General features: G+C 42.2%; 1 protein-coding gene across 1 annotated transcript in view; it reads left to right on the top strand.

Annotated features, from left to right (window-relative positions):
• The window catches only part of LOC106596915 (netrin-G1), a 221,065-nt gene extending 203,253 nt beyond the window's left edge, over window positions 1-17,812 (top strand). Inside the window, exon 7 of the mRNA XM_045714452.2 lies at window positions 15,888-17,812. Within this exon, the coding sequence (XP_045570408.2) occupies window positions 15,888-16,159 (272 nt within the window). The 3' untranslated portion in view covers window positions 16,160-17,812. The remainder of the gene's footprint in view (window positions 1-15,887) is intronic.
• Window positions 17,813-18,521: the final 709 nt, after the last annotated feature.

The raw sequence follows: 18,521 nt of genomic DNA on the forward strand, positions 1-18,521 counted from the left end.
AATGACGTGGTGTGCCAAGTGGGTCTTACTGCCATGCAGTTAGCTCATATAGACCAGTCATAACTCATGGGGTTCTAGATTCTGCTCACTAACTACAGTAATGACATAATGGAATTATAGGAGGCTGCTGAACTACTTTCTGCTGCAGCCTGACTTCCCGGTACAATGTATTGATCAGGTGTAGTTGAAGCAACACTCAGTTTCACTGCATGGGTGCAGTTAGCAAGATGGAGTGTCTGAAAACTGTCTCCATTTGAAATATGTATACAGTGCCTTGCAAAAGTATTCACCCCCCTTGGCATTTTTCCAATTTTGTAGCCTTACAACCTGGAATTAAAATTGATTTTTGGGGCGGTTCTATCATTTGATTTACACAACATGCCTACCACTTTGAAGATGCAAAATATTGTTTATTGTGAAACAAACAAGAAATAAGGCAAAAAAACAGAGCTTGAGCGTGCATAACTATTCACCCCTCAAGAGTCAATACTTTGTAGAGACACCTTTTGCAGCAATTACAGCTGCAAGTCTCTTGGGGTGTGTCTCTATAAGCTTGGCACATCTAGCCACTGGGATTTTGTCCCATTCTTCAAGGCAAAACTGCTCCAGCTCCTTCAAGTTGGATGGATTCCGCTGGTGTACAGCAATCTGTGAGTCATACCACAGATGCTCAATTGGATTGAGGTCTGGGCTTTGACTAGGCCATTCCAAGACATTTAAATGTTTCCCCTTAAACCACTCGAGTGTTGCTTTAGCAGTATGCTTAGGGTCATTGTCCTGCTGGAAGGTGAATCTCCGTCCCAGTCTCATCTCTGGAAGACTGAAACAGGTTTCCCTCAAGAATTTCCCTGTATTTAGCGGCATCCATCATTCCTTCAATTCTGACCAGTTTCCCAGTCCCTGCCGATGGAAAAACATCCCCACAGCATGATGCTGTCACCACCATGCTTCACTGTTGGGATGATGTTCTCGGGGTGATGAGAGGTGTTGGGTTTGCACCAGACATAGCGTTTTCCTTGATGGCCAAAAAGCTCAATCTGACCAGAGTACCTTCTTCCATATGTTTGGGGAGTCTCCCGCATGCCTTTTGGCGAACACCAAACGTGTTTGCTTATTGTTTTCTTTAACCTCTTACATCTAGACGTTCCGCTAGCGGAACACCTGCTCCAATATCCAATGATAGGCGTGGCACGAATTACAAATTCCTCAAAAATACAAAAACTTCAATTTTTCAAACATATGACTATTTCACAGCATTTTAAAGACAAGACTCTCCTTTATCTAACCACACTGTCCGATTTCAAAAAGGCTTTACAGCGAAAGCAAAACATTAGATTATGTCAGCAGAGTACCAAGCCAGAAATAATCAGACACCCATTTTTCAAGCTAGCATATAATGTCACAAAAAACAAAACCACAGCTAAATGCAGCACTAACCTTTGATGATCTTCATCAGATGACAACCCTAGGACATTATGTTATACAATGCATGCATGTTTTGTTCAATCAAGTTCATATTTGTATCAAAAACCAGCTTTTTACATTAGCATGTGACGTTCAGAACTAGCATACCCCCCGCAAACATCCGGTGAATTTACTAAATTACTCACGATAAACGTTCACAAAAAACATAACAATTATTTTAAGAATTATAGATACAGAACTCCTCTATGCACTCGATATGTCCGATTTTAAAATAGCTTTTCGGTGAAAGCACATTTTGCAATATTCTCAGTAGATAGCCCAGCCATCACGGCTAGCCATTTAGACACCGACCAAGTTTAGCCCTGATCAAACTCCGATTTACTATTACAAAAGTTTCATTACCTTTGTTGTCTTCGTCAGAATGCACTCCCAGGACTGCTGCTTCATTAACAAATGTTGGTTTGGTCCAAAATAATCCATCGTTATATCCGAATAGCGGCGTTTTGTTCGTGCCTTCCAGACACTATCCGAAATGGTAAAGAAGGGTCGTGCGCATGGCGCAAATCGTGACAAAAAAATTCTAAATATTCCATTACCGTACTTCGAAGCATGTCAACCGCTGTTTAAAATCAATTTTTATGCCATTTTTCTCGTAGAAAAGTGATAATATTCCGACCGGGAATCTCCTTTTCGGCAAACAGAGGAAAAAATCACAAAGACGGGGGCGGCCAGGTCACGCGCCTAAGCCCAGAGTCCCTTGATCAGCCACTTGAGAAAGGCGATAATGTGTTTCAGCCTGGGGCTGGGATGACGACATTCAGGTTTTTCCCGGGCTCTGAGCGCCTATGGACGACGTAGGAAGTGTCACGTTAGAGCAGAGATCCTTAGTAAAAGATAGAGATGGCAAAGAAGTTCCAGAAATGGTCAGACAGGCCACTTCCTGTAAAGGAATCTCTCAGGTTTTGACCTGCCATTTGAGTTCTGTTATACTCACAGACACCATTCAAACAGTTTTAGAAACTTTAGGGTGTTTTCTATCCATATATAATAAGTATATGCATATTCTAGTTACTGGGTAGGATTAGTAACCAGATTAAATCGGGTACGTTTTTTATCCAGCCGTGAAAATACTGCCCCCTAGCCCCCTAGAGGTTAAGCAATGGCTTTCATTTGGCCACTCTTTCTTAAAGCCCAGCTATGGACAGATACTCCAATCTCCGCTGTGGAGCTTTGCAGCTCCTTCAGGGTTATCTTTGGTCTCATTGTTGCCTCTCTGATTAATGCCCTCTTTGGCTGGTCTGTGAGTTTTGGTGGGTGGCCATCTCTTGGCAGATTTGTTGTGGTGGCATATTCTTTCAATTTTTTTATAATGGATTTAAGGGTGCTCCGTGGGATGTTCAAAGTTTCTGATATTTTTTTGTAACCCAACCCTGATCGGTACTCTACAACTTTGCCTCTGACCTGTTTGGAGAGCTCCTTGGTCTTCATAGTGCTGCTTGCTTGGTGGTGCCCCTTGCTTAATGATGTTGCAGACTCTGGGGCCTTTCAGAACAGGTGTGTGTGTGTATATATCATGTGACATTTAGATTTTACACCGGTGGAATTTATTTAACAAATGATGTGACTTCTGCTGGTTGCACCAGATCTTATTTAGGGGCTTCATAGCAAAGGGGGTGAATACATATGCACGCACCGCTTTTCTGTATGGTCCATTACATGAAATCCAAATAAAAATCTATTTAAATTACAGGTTGTAATGCAACAAAATAGGAAAAACACCAATGGGGTGAATACTTTTGCAAGGCACTGTAGTTGCATTGATCCATTCAATACATGTATGATGCAATCATGTTACTGCCATAGGTTAAACATATCAGAAAAATAACACTGTAGGGTTGTGGTGGCAAAATACTGGAAGGAGGTTTTTTTTCCCCACAATAACTTGGATTCCCTTTCATAAAGAAATCCATATCTTCAGAGTGTCTTCATCCATGCTATGTCATCAGTCATTTCTACAGCATTAACTCTCTCTCACTCATAGTCATGTTGGACATGAGGCCGTTCGTGTTCCATAGTGTTCTGGAATATTGATTTGTCTCTCCATTCCATATACCATTGCAGGGTGCCATATCTCTCACTCTTACATTATCATAGAACATCGATATTTCATCGTTTGGAGAAAAGGGAAGCTTAGAAATGCCCGAACATGTGTTTACCAATAAAACTGACTGAAAAAGTCTCTATTAAAAAAATACAAGTAAATGGAATTTCTGCACGACATTGAGATACAGTACCAGTCAAAAGTTTTGACACACCTACTCATTCCAGGGTTTTTCTTTATTTTTACTATTTTCTACATTGTAGAATAATAGTGTAGACATCAACTATGAAATAACACATATGGAATCATGTAGTAACCAAAAAAGTATTTTATATTTGAGATTCTTCAAAGTAGCCACCCTTTGCCTTGATGACAGCTTGGCATTCTCTCAACCAGCTTCATGAGGAATGATTTTCCAACAGTCTTGAAGGAGTTTCCACATATGCTGAGCACTTGTTGGCAGCTTTTCCTTCACTGCGGTCCAACTCATCCCAAACCATCTCAATTGGGTTGAGGTTGTGTGATTTGTGGAGGCCAGGTCATCTGATGCATTCACTCTGCTTGGTCAAATATCCCTTAGACAGCCTGGAAGTGTGTTGGGTCATTGTCCTGTTGAAAAACAAACAATAGTCCCACTAACGGCAAACCAGATGGGATGGCGTATCACTGCAGAATGCTTAATGACTTTAAAGTAATGGACTGTCATTTCCCTTTGCTTATTTGAGCTGTTCTTGCCATAATATCTATTTTAACTAGGCAAGTCAGTAAAGAACAAATGCTTATTTACAATGACAGCCAACTGGGGAACAATGGGTTAACTGCCTTGCTCAGGGGAAGAACAATAGATTTTTACCCTGTCAGCTCAGGGATTCAATCCAGCAACCATTCAGTTACTGGTCCAACACTCTAACCACTAGGCTACCTGCTGTTTTACCAAGTAGGGCTATCTTCTGTATACCACCCCTAACTTGTCACAACACAACTGATTGTCTAAAAATGCATGAAGAAGGAAAGAAATTCCACAAATTAACTTTTAAAGCACACCTGTTCATTGAAATACATTCCAGGTGACTACCTCATGAAGCTGTTGCATGAAATGTTACTGATCCGTCAGTACATGAAAGTGGTACTGATCCGTCGGTACATGAAAGAGGTACTGATACGTCGGTACATGAAAGTGGTACTGATCCGTCAGTACATGAAAGTGGTACTGCCGTGCAGCACCATGGCCCATAGATAGATGTGTCATAACAGTTACACCTTAGGACAGATCCATCTTAACAGTCATCCTGCAGGGAATGTCACACCTTCTGAAAAATGGTGTGATGCTGCACATATGTCTCAGAGCAACTCAGCGCAGTGTGTGTGTGTGTGTGTGTGTGTGTGTGTGTGTGTGTGTGTGTGTGTGTGTGTGTGTGTGTGGTGTGTGTGTGTGTGTGTGTGTGTGTGTGTGTGTGTGTGTGTGTGTGTGTGTGTGTGTGTGTGTGTGTGTGTCCAAGTCCAAACAACTCTACGATTGGGTGATGTTGGTCCTTGGCCAGGGTTTAAACCTCAGGGTTTTCTCACCTGTCAAGGTCTACACGAGCGCCAATGATATTTCTATTGGACAAGGTGATATTTCTATTGGGAAAGAGGGATACCTAGTCAGTTGTAAAATTGAATGCCTTCAACTGAAATGTGTCTTCTGCATTTAACCCAACCCCTCTGAATCAGAGAGGTGCGGGGGGCTGCCTTAATCAACATCCACGTCTTCAGCACCCGGGGGACAGTGGATTCGCTCTCTCTCTGTCGCGCTCGCTCTCTCTCTCTGTCTCTCTTTGTCTCTCAACCCCTCCGACTCTTCCTAAGCCCAGTTAATCAGGCCTACAGTTGCTGGGGGAAAAAGACAATAGTCCTGGGGTCTTCTGGAGGACGTGGAGCAGATGTATAATTCACAGAACCACTGTCAACAAAGTAAACTCTGTACAGTCTACAGATTAGAGACATTTTGAATCTGAGGCAGAAAGTTGGTCTGCTGCTGAAGCATACATTCAACACTCCCGTTAATTCAACACAATAGGACGTATTAGCTACACACTGAGAATCGTCCAGAATACGTCAACTTCTTCATGTTGAATGGGGTTATGCCTTAGACATCCTTCAAAATACATACTGTATATTTAGAGAAATATTGTGCAAGCTTCAAACACTAATATGTCCCTTGAAATTCGACCGTTGAAATTCGACCAACCCTTCAAACAATGTAGAAAATGTCTGTGAGTAAAGTTGAGGGATATTATGAGTGCTACATCACTGAAATGTCCCCTGGAATTTCAACATTCTTATTCCAGTCATTTCATGTCCTTTGGTGTGTTGTTTGAGCATAGCCGTGGGAGGCAGGGGTGCTGAAGATGCTGCAGCACCCTGTGTAAAAATATATATATTTATCTATAGTGCATTAGGGAATAAATCTCTCTCTCTCAGTCTCTGTCTCGCATATGACAGAGAGATACCGAGAGAGAGAGAGATGTTTTCCCTAGTGTACTACTTTTGACCAGCGCCCTACGTTGCTTGTACACTTACAGTGCAATAAATAGGGAATAGTGTTCCATTTGGACCTCAGTCGTGCATTTCTGTTGTTTAGAGTGTCTTCTCATGCCTGAGACAGATCTATTTTTTACAAAGAACCATAAATAAGATTCATCCTTATGCAGAAATGGAAATGCATCCATGTGCAGATTATGGGCGCTGATGCTGCCTGGTCTGTGAATCGCAAAGCACATGCGTCTCAAATGGCATTTTTTGGGGGGCGTATCAGTCGGTATTTGCGCACACAACCTGGTCCAGGGCATTATGTTAGTGCATTAGTATCGTAGTGGTCGAAGTTGGGAGAGTTAGCTGGCTAGCTATGTCTTCAGGATGAATGTTATTATTGTAATTTGTTGATACAATGTTAATGCCAAAATTACTACAACCGAGCAATCACTATTGTTTGGGCTTTAGCTGTCACCTTGTTACATTGGCAACACTAGCTAGCTAGCTAGCACTACTAGCAAAAATACTGATAACTAACCACTGTTGTTTGTGCTTTAGCTGTCACCTTGATACATTGGCTACACTTGCTAGCTAGTACTATTAGCAAAGATACTGATAACTAATCACTGTTTATGCTATAGCTGTCACCTTGATAAATTTGCTACACTAGCTCGCTAGCTAGCTAGCACTACCAGGAAAGATAGTGATAACTAATCACTGTTGTTTGTGCTTTAGCTTTCACTTTGATAAATTGGCTACACTAGCTAGCTAGCTAAGATACTGATAACTAACCACTGTTTGTGCTTTATTTGTCACCTTGATACATTGGCTACACTGGCTAGCCATTACTACTAGCAAAGATACTTTCAACTGTGCTTCTAGTTAGCGCTATGTAAATTGTAGAATCATGCCACAATTGGAGTAGATAATGCTAAACAAGGGTAGAATGTTATAGAAATGAAACAAAAGACAATTTATTAGTTAATTTGACCCCCCAAAAAAGTAAAGATCAGTTGAAATCGTACTGTGGATGTATTTGAATTCAGAATTGAATTGGGGGCATACTTACAGTATGTGCATTGTACAACGTAATGTATGGATTGTGCACCAGTGAAATGGCGGTATCAGCCTACTCAGTGACACCCACAGAACTGTGTAGAGTTTACACAAATATTAGCGTCATAGCTAATACGGACAAAAGTCAGAATATTAAGGTGACAGTCAAAGTCCTGCAATAATGCTAAGATGCTAATATTTGTGTAAACGCTACACAGTTGTGTTCTGTTTTATTTTATTTTATTTAGACTTTATTTAACCAGGTAGGCTAGTTGAGAACAACTTCTCATTTACAACTGCGACCTGGCCAAGATAAAGCAAAGCAGTTCGACACATTCAACAACACAGAGTTACACATGGAATAAACAAACACAGTCAATAATACAGTAGAAAAAGACTATATACAGTGTGTGAAAATGAGGTAAGATAAGGGAGGTAAGGTGGGTGTCACTAGGCAGGTGTTATGTGTAATGGAAACGGCAGATATAGGAGACATTTTCAAAAGATCGACAACATTTCTATCCATTCGATGAGTGGGCTTTTTCTTTTGTCAAACGTTCTTTAATGTGACAAATTATGATGGAAACAGTGTTTTTTGAATAAATTATGATTGCTGAATTCTTTTGAAGGCATGCGGGGAACGGGATGTCATCACGTAACTATAAGCTCCACTCCACATTTAATTCTAAATGCTTACTGTAGTGTATTAGCAACACCTAGTGGTGCAAAACCACAGGGGCACTATGAGGCACGTGAGGCACGGCTGTAGGCTATTCTTGGGTATGCGGTTGGTTGGGTTAGGGACCGGGAATAAAGTACAGCTCAATGATTCCTGTGAGTCTCAGTCAAGTCAATACATTACAACTGGCGACAAGAACAAGGAAATAAAAATAAACATTATCCACTCAAGAAGCTGGGTGAGTGCAGGAAAAGGGAAATTGTAAAGGGACTCTTCATGAAAACCTAGCCTAGCCGTTCAGCTAACACAGCTGATTAGCAAAGAAGTGCGCTAGCTAGCAAAATAAGCTAAGAATAATAGCTCTGACCTTACCTTCTCTCCCGCCGTTCGACGTGCATTCAGACCCAGCCAGTGTTGGTTTACGATGGACAAAATTGATTAATAGTTTCAAACTGTTCATCACTGCTTCAGGAGTCAAAGATGCAGCACGAAAACAAGCTCTTTTATTGCACTTGGGAGGTTGGGATGTGCAGGATATATTCACCACATTAGACGACACGGGGAAAGACAAGGACTATGAGATCAAATAGACAAAGCTAAACGAGTACTTCACTCCACAAAAAAAAAAACATTCCTTACAAGAGACATTTGTTTAGGCCGAACGAGCGTAGGGTGGACATGTGTTTAGGCAAGCCGAACGAGCGTAGGGTGGACATGTGTTTAGGCAAGCCGAACGAGCGCAGGGTGGACGTGTTTAGGCAAGCCGAACGAGCGCAGGGTGGACATGTTTGTGAGCAGACTGAAGCAGTTGGCTGCAACGTGTGATTATGGAGATTTCAAAGACGATTTCATATGGGACCAAGTGATTGAGTCACTCAGATGTATTGCGCAATTGGCTTCTGTGCGAGAGGGACCTCTCTCACCACTCTAATGGATATGGTAAGAGCAATGGAGGCTGTTGACTAGCAGGCGGACAGAATGGAAAGTCTGAATGCCAATGCGATTCAACAGGGGAAAAGTGAATAAACACAGATTGGGGAAAAAAAAGGGAAAAAGGACCAGCTAATGACATCATCAAATGCTTCAGATGTGGTCAGGAGGGCCATATCGGACGGCCATGTTCTATCAAACAAGGTAAACGATGCAAAAAATGTGGCAAAGATAAACGTTTCTCCAAAATGTGCAGGGCAAAGACAAAACTGAATGGAAATGAAGTCACATACACACCTGCTACAGTTTATAACATGATACAACAGACAATGACGATGATGAACATGTGTTCACACTTCCCAGCAGTACTGATGACGCTGAAATACAGTTATTAGTCAATGGCCAGCCATGTAACATGTTAATTGACTCTGGGGCTAGATGTGATATTGTTGGCACAGCAGCATTCAGTCATTTGCAGACCAAACGCAATGTGCAATTAAAACCAACATCCAAGAGACTTTACCCATATGGTTCAACACAACCATTAGCAGTTGAGGGCCTGGTCACTGCCAACATTACAGCAGTTAGTAGTTCTGAGACAGTCACGGCAGAAATTTTAGTTGTGAAAGATGAACAGCATCTGTTGCTCTTGACATTTTGCACATATGCCAAAGGCGCACGTAAACTCAGTCCAAGCTGATGATAAAAATACGTTCAAAGCTGCACCACAGAAGGAATAAAAATACTGTTTCACAGGGCTGGGAAAACTGAGACTTCTTGTTAGGAATTATGGTACAGTAGATGAGACTGTCACACCTGTTGCACAGCCAGTACACAGAATACCATTCCGTGTCAAGAAGCTAGTTGAAGAGAAGACGAACGAGCTAGAGGACGCGGATGTTATTGAGAACGAGCTAGAGGACACGTTATTGAGAATGAGCTAGAGGACACGTTATTGAGAATGAGCTAGAGGACACAGATGTTATTGAGAATGAGCTAGAGGACACAGATGTTATTGAGAACGAGCTAGAGGACGCGGATGTTATTTAGAACGAGCTAGAGGACGCGGATGTTATTGAGAACGAGCTAGAGGACGCGGATGTTATTGAGAACGAGCTAGAGGACGCGGATGTTATTGAGAACGAGCTAGAGGACACGGATGTTATTGAGAACGAGCTAGAGGACGCGGATGTTATTTAGAACGAGCTAGAGGACGCAGATGTTATTGAGAACGGGCTAGAGGACGCGGATGTTATTTAGAACGAGCTAGAGGACGCGGATGTTATTGAGAACGAGCTAGAGGACGCGGATGTTATTAAGAACGAGCTAGAGGACGCGGATGTTATTGAGAACGAGCTAGAGGACGCGGATGTTATTGAGAACGAGCTAGAGGACGCGGATGTTATTGAGAACGAGCTAGAGGACGCGGATGTTATTGAGAACGAGCTAGAGGACGCGGATGTTATTGAGAACGAGCTAGAGGACGCAGATGTTATTGAGAACGAGCTAGAGGACGCGGATGTTATTGAGAACGAGCTAGAGGACGCGGATGTTATTGAGAACAGATTCAAGGTTGTATACAAGCCTGGGCTTCAGAATGTAGCCGACTCACTGTCACGGTTTACTCTGAACCCTCCGGCGTTTCTACACAACCGGGACGACCACATCTACTGCGTAGCTAAACATGCAGTGCCATGTGCATTCACACCACCAGAGCTGGAAGAAATGTCAGCAAAAGACCCAGTTTCCAGATAATCTACGAACAAGCATCAGACATGCTGACTGGAGCACATGCGATGCTGCATACCGACGTGTTCAAGAATAACTCTCTATTATTGGACAGATAGTTCTACGAGGCAACCGCATTATCATGCCATGAGCAGCTCAGAAACTGACTTTGATGTTAGCACACGAAGGGCATTAGGGGATAGTAAAAACAAAACTGAGACTGCAGTGGTGGTGGAGTAGGAGCCTGAGGGCACACAGTGTGTTGTGAAATCTGTGAATGTATGGTAATGTTTTTAAAATTGTATAAATTGTATAAACTGCCTTTTGCTGGATCCATAATAAATACAAATACACAAAAGTGTGACGGGTCAAACACTGATAAAGAGGTTGCACTGCTGGTGAAGTCTTGTTTGAACGTGTCAAGTCAATGGTCCCAATAGTCAGAACAGAGCTACCAGCTGAACCATGGCAAATCCTAGCCATTGACATGTGTGGGCCGTTTCCAACAGGTGAACACCTCCTCGTAACAACAGACTACTACTCAAGATGGGTTGATGTGAGTATCCTAAACCGCATCACCACCGTCAGTATAATCACAAGCCTGAGAGAGACGTTCACAGTCCATGGGTATCCTGAGTCCTGTGGCTCAGTTGGTAGAGCATGGTGTTTGCAACGCCAGGGTTGTGGGTTTGATTCCCACGGGGGGCCAGTACAAAAACAAAAAACAAAAAAAACATTAAAAAAAAAAGAATGCATGAAATTAAAATGAAAGGTATGTATTCACTACTGTAAGTCGCACTGGATAAGAGCGTCTGCTAAATGACTAAAATGTAAATGTAAAAATGATAACGGTGCTCCTCTCACCGTTAGTGTTTTCCGAGCATACTGTAGGTGGAGGAAAACAGGTTCCAACACTGCTGCATCACTCCATACTAGCCTCAGGCCAATGGCGAAGTTGAAAGACAGAACGGGACGCTTGGCAAAGCAAACTCGCACTGCCCAATCAGAACAGGATGCTTGGCAAAGCAATCCATTGCCCAATCAGAACAGGATGCTCGTCAAAGCAATCCACTGCCCAATCAGAACAGGATGCTTGGCAAAGCAATCCATTGCCCAATCAGAACAGGACGCTCGTCAAAGCAATCCACTGCCCAATCAGAAGGGAAGGATTGACTCACAAAACTCCAGATGTTTCTCATGGCCTACAGGAGTACGCCACACTCAGTCACAGGCCGCAGTCCAGCTAAACGGTTGTTCAACCGCCAAAATCAGAACCAAACTGCCAGAGCTGTCAGCCGACATGCAGCCAGGAACTGAGCCACACGACAACGCCGTTCGGCTTGCTGAATGCTGAAAGGAAGGGGAAGAACCGACAGAGCACGGACAGATCGAGGAGAGTAACTGAAAGCTTCAATCCAACAAGGTGACATGGTTCTGCTACAGAAACCAAAGCAGAACAGGTTGTCAACTACCTCAGAGCCATACGCCGTCGTAGATAGGAACGGGAACATGAGACATGTTTCTTTTGTGAAACTGTGGATACAACCACAGTCAGAAAAATGGACTACAAGTGACAGAGACACTGAACGGGCAGAGCCTGACACACTGCCTAGACAAGTGCCTGCACCTGACAAGGCCATTCAGCCACAGCCTCGACCCCAAAGACTCAGAAAACAAAGCTGTGTTAGATAGACTTGTTGCCATAACGGAGCAGAATCATCTCCGGCACAGTGTCAATGGCAGGGCAGTCTACCCCTAGCCGTCACAGAAAAGTTATTGGCAAGAGTTCTTGTCAAATAAATATTGTAAACAAAAGAGTTCCAGCAAAGTAGCCAGCGTTATGGTTTGATGGTATTAAGGGTTCCAGTAATGTAACCAGTGTTATTGTTTGGTAGTCAAAGTAAGCACTGTTATTGTTTGTAGTTCAATGTAACCAGTGTTATGGTTTGGTAGTTCAATGTAACCAGTGTTATTGTTTGGTAGTTCAATGTAACCAGTGTTATTGTTTGGTAGTTCAATGCAACCAGTGTTATTGTTTGGTAGTTCAATGTAACCAGTGTTATTGTTTGGTAGTTCAATGTAACCAGTGTTATTGTTGGTAGTTCAATGTAACCAGTGTTATTGTTTGGTAGTTCAATGTAACCAGTGTTATTGTTTGTAGTTCAATGTAACCAGTGTTATTGTGTCACGATCGTCGTAATGATTGGACCAAGGCGCAGCGTGAGTAACGTTCCACATCTTTATTATAACGTGAAACTTCAGCAAAATACAAAAACAATAAATGATCAAACGAAAGGTGAAGACAGTGACGTACAAATAGGCACCTACACAAAAACAAGATCCCACAAAACACAGTGAGGAAATTGCTGCCTAAATATGATCCCCAATCAGAGACAACGCTAAACAGCTGCCTCTGATTGGGAACCATACCAAGCACACCAACATAGAAATAAACAACATAGAACACCCCCCGTCACGCCCTGACCTACTATACCATAGAGAACCAAGGGCTCTCTGTGGTCAGGGCGTGACATATTGTTTGGTAGTTCAATGTAACCAGTGTTATTGTTTGGTAGTTCAATGTAACCAGTGTTATTGTTTGGTAGTTCAATGCAACCAGTGTTATTGTTTGGTAGTTCAATGTAACCAGTGTTATTGTTTGGTAGTTCAATGTAACCAGTGTTATTGTTTGGTAGTTCAATGTAACCAGTGTTATTGTTTTGTAGTTCAATGTAACCAGTGTTATTGTTTGGTAGTTCAATGTAACCAGTGTTATTGTTTGGTAGTTCAATGTAACCAGTGTTATTGTTTGGTAGTTCAATGTAACCAGTGTTATTGTTTGGTAGTTCAATGTAACCAGTGTTATTGTTTGTAGTTCAATGTAACCAGTGTTATTGTTTGGTAGTTCAATGTAACCAGTGTTATTGTTTGGTAGTTCAACGCAACCAGTGTTATTGTTTGGTAGTTCAATGTAACCAGTGTTATTGTTTGGTAGTTCAACGCAACCAGTGTTATTGTTTGTAGTTCAATGTAACCAGTGTTATTGTTTGGTAGTTCAATGTAACCAGTGTTATTGTTTGGTAGTTCAATGTAACCAGTGTTATTGTTTGGTAGTTCAACGCAACCAGTGTTATTGTTTGTAGTTCAATGTAACCAGTGTTATTGTTTGGTAGTTCAATGTAACCAGTGTTATTGTTTGGTAGTTCAATGTAACCAGTGTTATTGTTTGGTAGTTCAACGCAACCAGTGTTATTGTTTGGTAGTTCAATGTAACCAGTGTTATTGTTGGTAGTTCAATGTAACCAGTGTTATTGTTTGGTAGTTCAATGTAACCAGTGTTATTGTTTGGTAGTTCAATGTAACCAGTGTTATTGTTTGGTAGTTCAATGTAACCAGTGTTATTGTTTGGTAGTTCAACGCAACCAGTGTTATTGTTTGTAGTTCAATGTAACCAGTGTTATTGTTTGGTAGTTCAATGTAACCAGTGTTATTGTTTGGTAGTTCAATGTAACCAGTGTTATTGTTTGGTAGTTCAACGCAACCAGTGTTATTGTTTGGTAGTTCAATGTAACCAGTGTTATTGTTGGTAGTTCAATGTAACCAGTGTTATTGTTTGGTAGTTCAATGTAACCAGTGTTATTGTTTGGTAGTTCAATGTAACCAGTGTTATTGTTTTGTAGTTCAATGTAACCAGTGTTATTGTTTTGTAGTTCAATGTAACCAGTGTTGTGTTATGGTTGGTAGTTCAATGTAACCAGTGTTATGGTTGGTAGTTCAATGTAACCAGTGTTATGGTTGGTAGTTCAATGTAACCAGTGTTATGGTTGGTAGTTCAATGTAACCAGTGTTGTGTTATGGTTGGTAGTTCAATGTAACCAGTGTTATGGTTGGTAGTTCAATGTAACCAGTGTTGTGCTATGGTTGGTAGTTCAATGTAATCAGTGATATGGTTGGTAGTTTAAAGAAAGTACAAATAAACATTACAGTATGTTGTTGTTGGAAAAAGATTTAGATGCTGTATACGTGAGATACCTTATTTTGAGTACTAGATAATGTTTTGTTACATTATAATGCATAGATTTGCAGTTTGAAGATGTGTTACCATAATGGTTAGTTAAACATCTAAGAAGAGGGATGTAGTGTATTAGCAAAACCCTAGGGGCACTATGAGGCACGTGAGGCACGGCTGTAGGCTATTCTTGGGTATGTGGTTGGTTGGGTTAGGGACCGGGAATAAAGTACAGCTCAATGATTCCCGTGAGTATGAGGCAAGTCAATACATTACAACTACTGCTTGTAAAATACATTTTTTCAACTATAAATATAATGTTGCTTTTACAGGACAAGGATTGTCCTGAATTGCTTCGCCTTGCTTTTCTGGTTGGCTGGTTGCAAGTTTCACTGTACAATTATTTCAAATATACAGGAGTGTAAGTTTCACCATGGCACGGACCGTGGCGATATGCTGGCACATGAGAATTATTAGAATATGGCAAATATTAGTCAATTGTATTCTATGCATGCTGGCTTTTACAGGCTACCCGTCACATGAATCAGATACGTGGGAGGGCAAACAGGCTGTCACCAGTTTATTTGCCTAAATGGGTAATGGAAACACTTCAACCACTACATTTCTATTCAACACTAGGGTTTTTGTGAGGGAAAAAAAAGCATAATAGAGCCTGATAGGTGAGAGCCAATCACGTGGAGAGACCGATAGGTGGGCACCAATCACATGGAGAGCCTGATAGGTGAGAGCCAATCACGTGGAGAGATCGATAGGTGGGATCCAATCACATGGAGAGCCTGATAGGAGGCGGGTAGATAAGAGAATGTTCATCCATGCCCTGTGTGCCCTCACCAGACTATTCACTCTGGTGTGTGTGTGTGTGTCTGTGTCTGTGTGTCTGTGTGTGTGTGTGTGTCTGTCTGTCTTTCTTTCGACCACAGGAAGCCCGATTCAATTCTCTCTCCCCCACTGAGGGGATGAGTCACTGCACAATACTCTGGATTTCCCCAGATCACTCATGATTATTTATCCCATGACTACCGCTGCAGCTGTGGGGTATTGGTTACTTTTTTTTCAGGGTTATTTTCTCTAAAGTACACTTGCAAGGTCCTTCTATGGTCACAGTCATAAACAATCACTCACACACTCGGAGTCGCAATTTGAAAGGGAAAGTGAGTGGATGTCTCAACACTCACATATTTTCTCTTTTCCTTAACTACTTTCCTTAGTGTACATTGCATTTGACTGCAGCTGGTTTCACCACATCTCCAGTCATGTCAGATCTAATAAGAGAAGGATGTCTTTTGAAAATATTAAGACTCGACCATGGTAATGTCTCTCTGTCATCGAATAAACTGTTAATAATCTCTATCTCTCTCCTCCTCTTCCCCACTCCTCTCTCAATATCTCTCTCTCTCTCTCTCTCTCTCTCTCTCTCTCCACAGCTCATGTGTGTGACAACGCCATGCTTCTCTGTCAGAACGGGGGAACGTGCCACCACCACCACCAGCGGTGCCACTGTGCTACAGGTTTCACTGGCATCCTTTGTGAGAGAGAACGATGCCAGGGTCCTGGGCCCTGTGAGGAGTACCCAACGTCTGGGCAACCATGCCTCCACCACCCCCTCCTCTTCCACTACCTCTACCCTCTCCTCCTGGGCCCCCCAGGTCTGCTCCTCACCCTACTACTCCCCCTGGTGGTGATAAGGGTCTGCTGACAATCGCTGTATTCATTACAATTGGCCAGGGAACTTGGAACTTGGAAAGATCTACTTGGCCTTATTGCATTTTTTGACAGGACAGGAGAAAGACATCTCTAAACACATGTCTTTGGGGATATCTTGGGACAGCAGAACATCTTGGGGAAAGGAAAAGGAACTGTAGCACCTAAAGTACCTAGATGGGACCATCCAGAGACACCGACCGAGATACAATGTGTCAAAAGCCACCATGACTGAGATGAGGTAGAAGTGCAAGTGTTTGCTGATAAACTAGATGATTAACGAAGATATGCTTTTGGTCAGAGACAGACAGACAGACAGACAGACAGACAGACAGACAGACAGACAGACAGACAGACAGACAGACAGACAGACAGACAGACAGACAGACAGACAGACAGGAAAAAAAACCATCTGTTTTACAGTACAATCTATAATCGTTAATCGCACAATGAATGCGTCTCAAATGGCACCCTATACCCTATATAGTGCACTACTTTTGGCCAGGGCCCATGAGGAATAGGCTGCCATTTATGAAGACAACAATGTGTGACCTAGAAACACTGTTAGAAATATTGTCATTCATTGGGGATAAACTGATCATCTTCACAGATGTTATCCCACTTCATGTGGATCATTGGGGACAGACTCATCATCTTCACAGATGTTATCCCACTTCATGTGGATCATTGGGGACAGACTCATCATCTTCACAGATGTTATCCCACTTCATGTGGATCATTGGGGACAGACTCATCATCTTCACAGATGTTATCCCACTTTATGTGGATCAACCAAACACCATGACATTGTACAAAACAAACAAGGAATAATCGTTTGAACTCTGGATCTGTTGTCTGACTACAAAGTGGATGAGGAGATGAGGAGATGTCCATTATTTTGCTCCCTTCCCTTTTTCCTCCCTCCTTGTTACCTTCCCTTACTTACTTCCCTCAAATATATTCCACCTACTTGTGCTTTGGTAACTCTAGTGATTTTTGTTGGCTGCTGAAAAAGGCAATTTTGACAAAATGCTGCACACGTGTTACGATCCAAGCCAGTCCCTTGACTACCGGTCGACTGAGAAGAATATTTCTCTTGTTCTTTTTTGTCGGAGGAGGCTTCGTAGTCATGGTAACGCTTGTTGAGCTCACATGTATTGGATAAAAGTATGTATCATATTGTATTGTAGCTGTATTAAATTTTTGTACAAAACAAAAGATATTTTCGTGACTTTAAGTATATGAAAAAGATGTCTTACTTTTAGTTTTTATATAATTTCCTGCCGGCATGGGGTGGCAGGGCAACTCCTGAGGATGTCTATGACTCATATATACATGTTTTGACCTGCTGACACCTCAATGAATCTCTTTGAAAAACACACTGAAATACAATATACTTACAAAAAAGAGAAATCCAGTGTTTTTGTTATTGCTTTAGAGAAGAACAGATCATCCAAGATCTCTTAGAGCAGGGCTGCCCAACCCTCTTCCTGGAGATCTACTGTCCTGTAGGTTTTCAGTCCAACCCTCTTCCTGGAGATCTACCATCCTGTAGGTTTTCAGCCCAACCCTCTTCCTGGAGATCTACCGTCCTGTAGGTTTTCAGTCCAACCCTCTTCCTGGAGATCTACCATCCTGTAGGTTTTCAGTCCAACCCTCTTCCTGGAGATCTACCGTCCTGTAGGTTTACAGTCCAACCCTCTTCCTGGAGATCTACCATCCTGTAGGTTTTCAGTCCAACCCTCTTCCTGGAGATCTACTGTCCTGTAGGTTTACAGTCCAACCCTCTTCCTGGAGATCTACTGTCCTGTAGGTTTTCAGTCCAACCCTCTTCCTGGAGATCTACTGTCCTGTAGGTTTTCAGTCCGACCCTCTTCCTGGAGATCTACTGTCCTGTAGGTTTTCAGTCCAACCCTCTTCCTGGAGATCTACTGTCCTGTAGGTTTTCAGTCTAACCCTCTTCCTGGAGATCTAATGTCCTGTAGGTTTTCAGTCCAACCCTAATTTAACATATCTGATTCAGCTAGTTAAGCAGCTAATAAGTAGAATCAGGTGTGTTAATAAATTGGGGTTGGACTGAAAACCCACAGGACAGTAGAACTCCAGGAAGAGGCTTGGAAAGTCCTGTCATCTTATGAGTGTACAGCTGTCCACATTTGATTTGACTGTCTGACCTGTCGATTACTGAATCGACACGTGACCCAATCACACTAGGGACCTTTATCTGGAGAGCGTGTGTTCTTTTCTCCACTGTCAGCAATTATACGCACATAGCTAAACTCAGGCCACTCTGTAATTGTCCCTTACAACATTCATGATGCAGCAGTACTCTACTGCCGATCTCATATTTAAAATCC

This window comes from Salmo salar, chromosome 03, assembly GCF_965601325.2.
Source record: "Salmo salar chromosome 03, fSalSal1, whole genome shotgun sequence".
Lineage (NCBI taxonomy): Eukaryota > Metazoa > Chordata > Actinopteri > Salmoniformes > Salmonidae > Salmo > Salmo salar.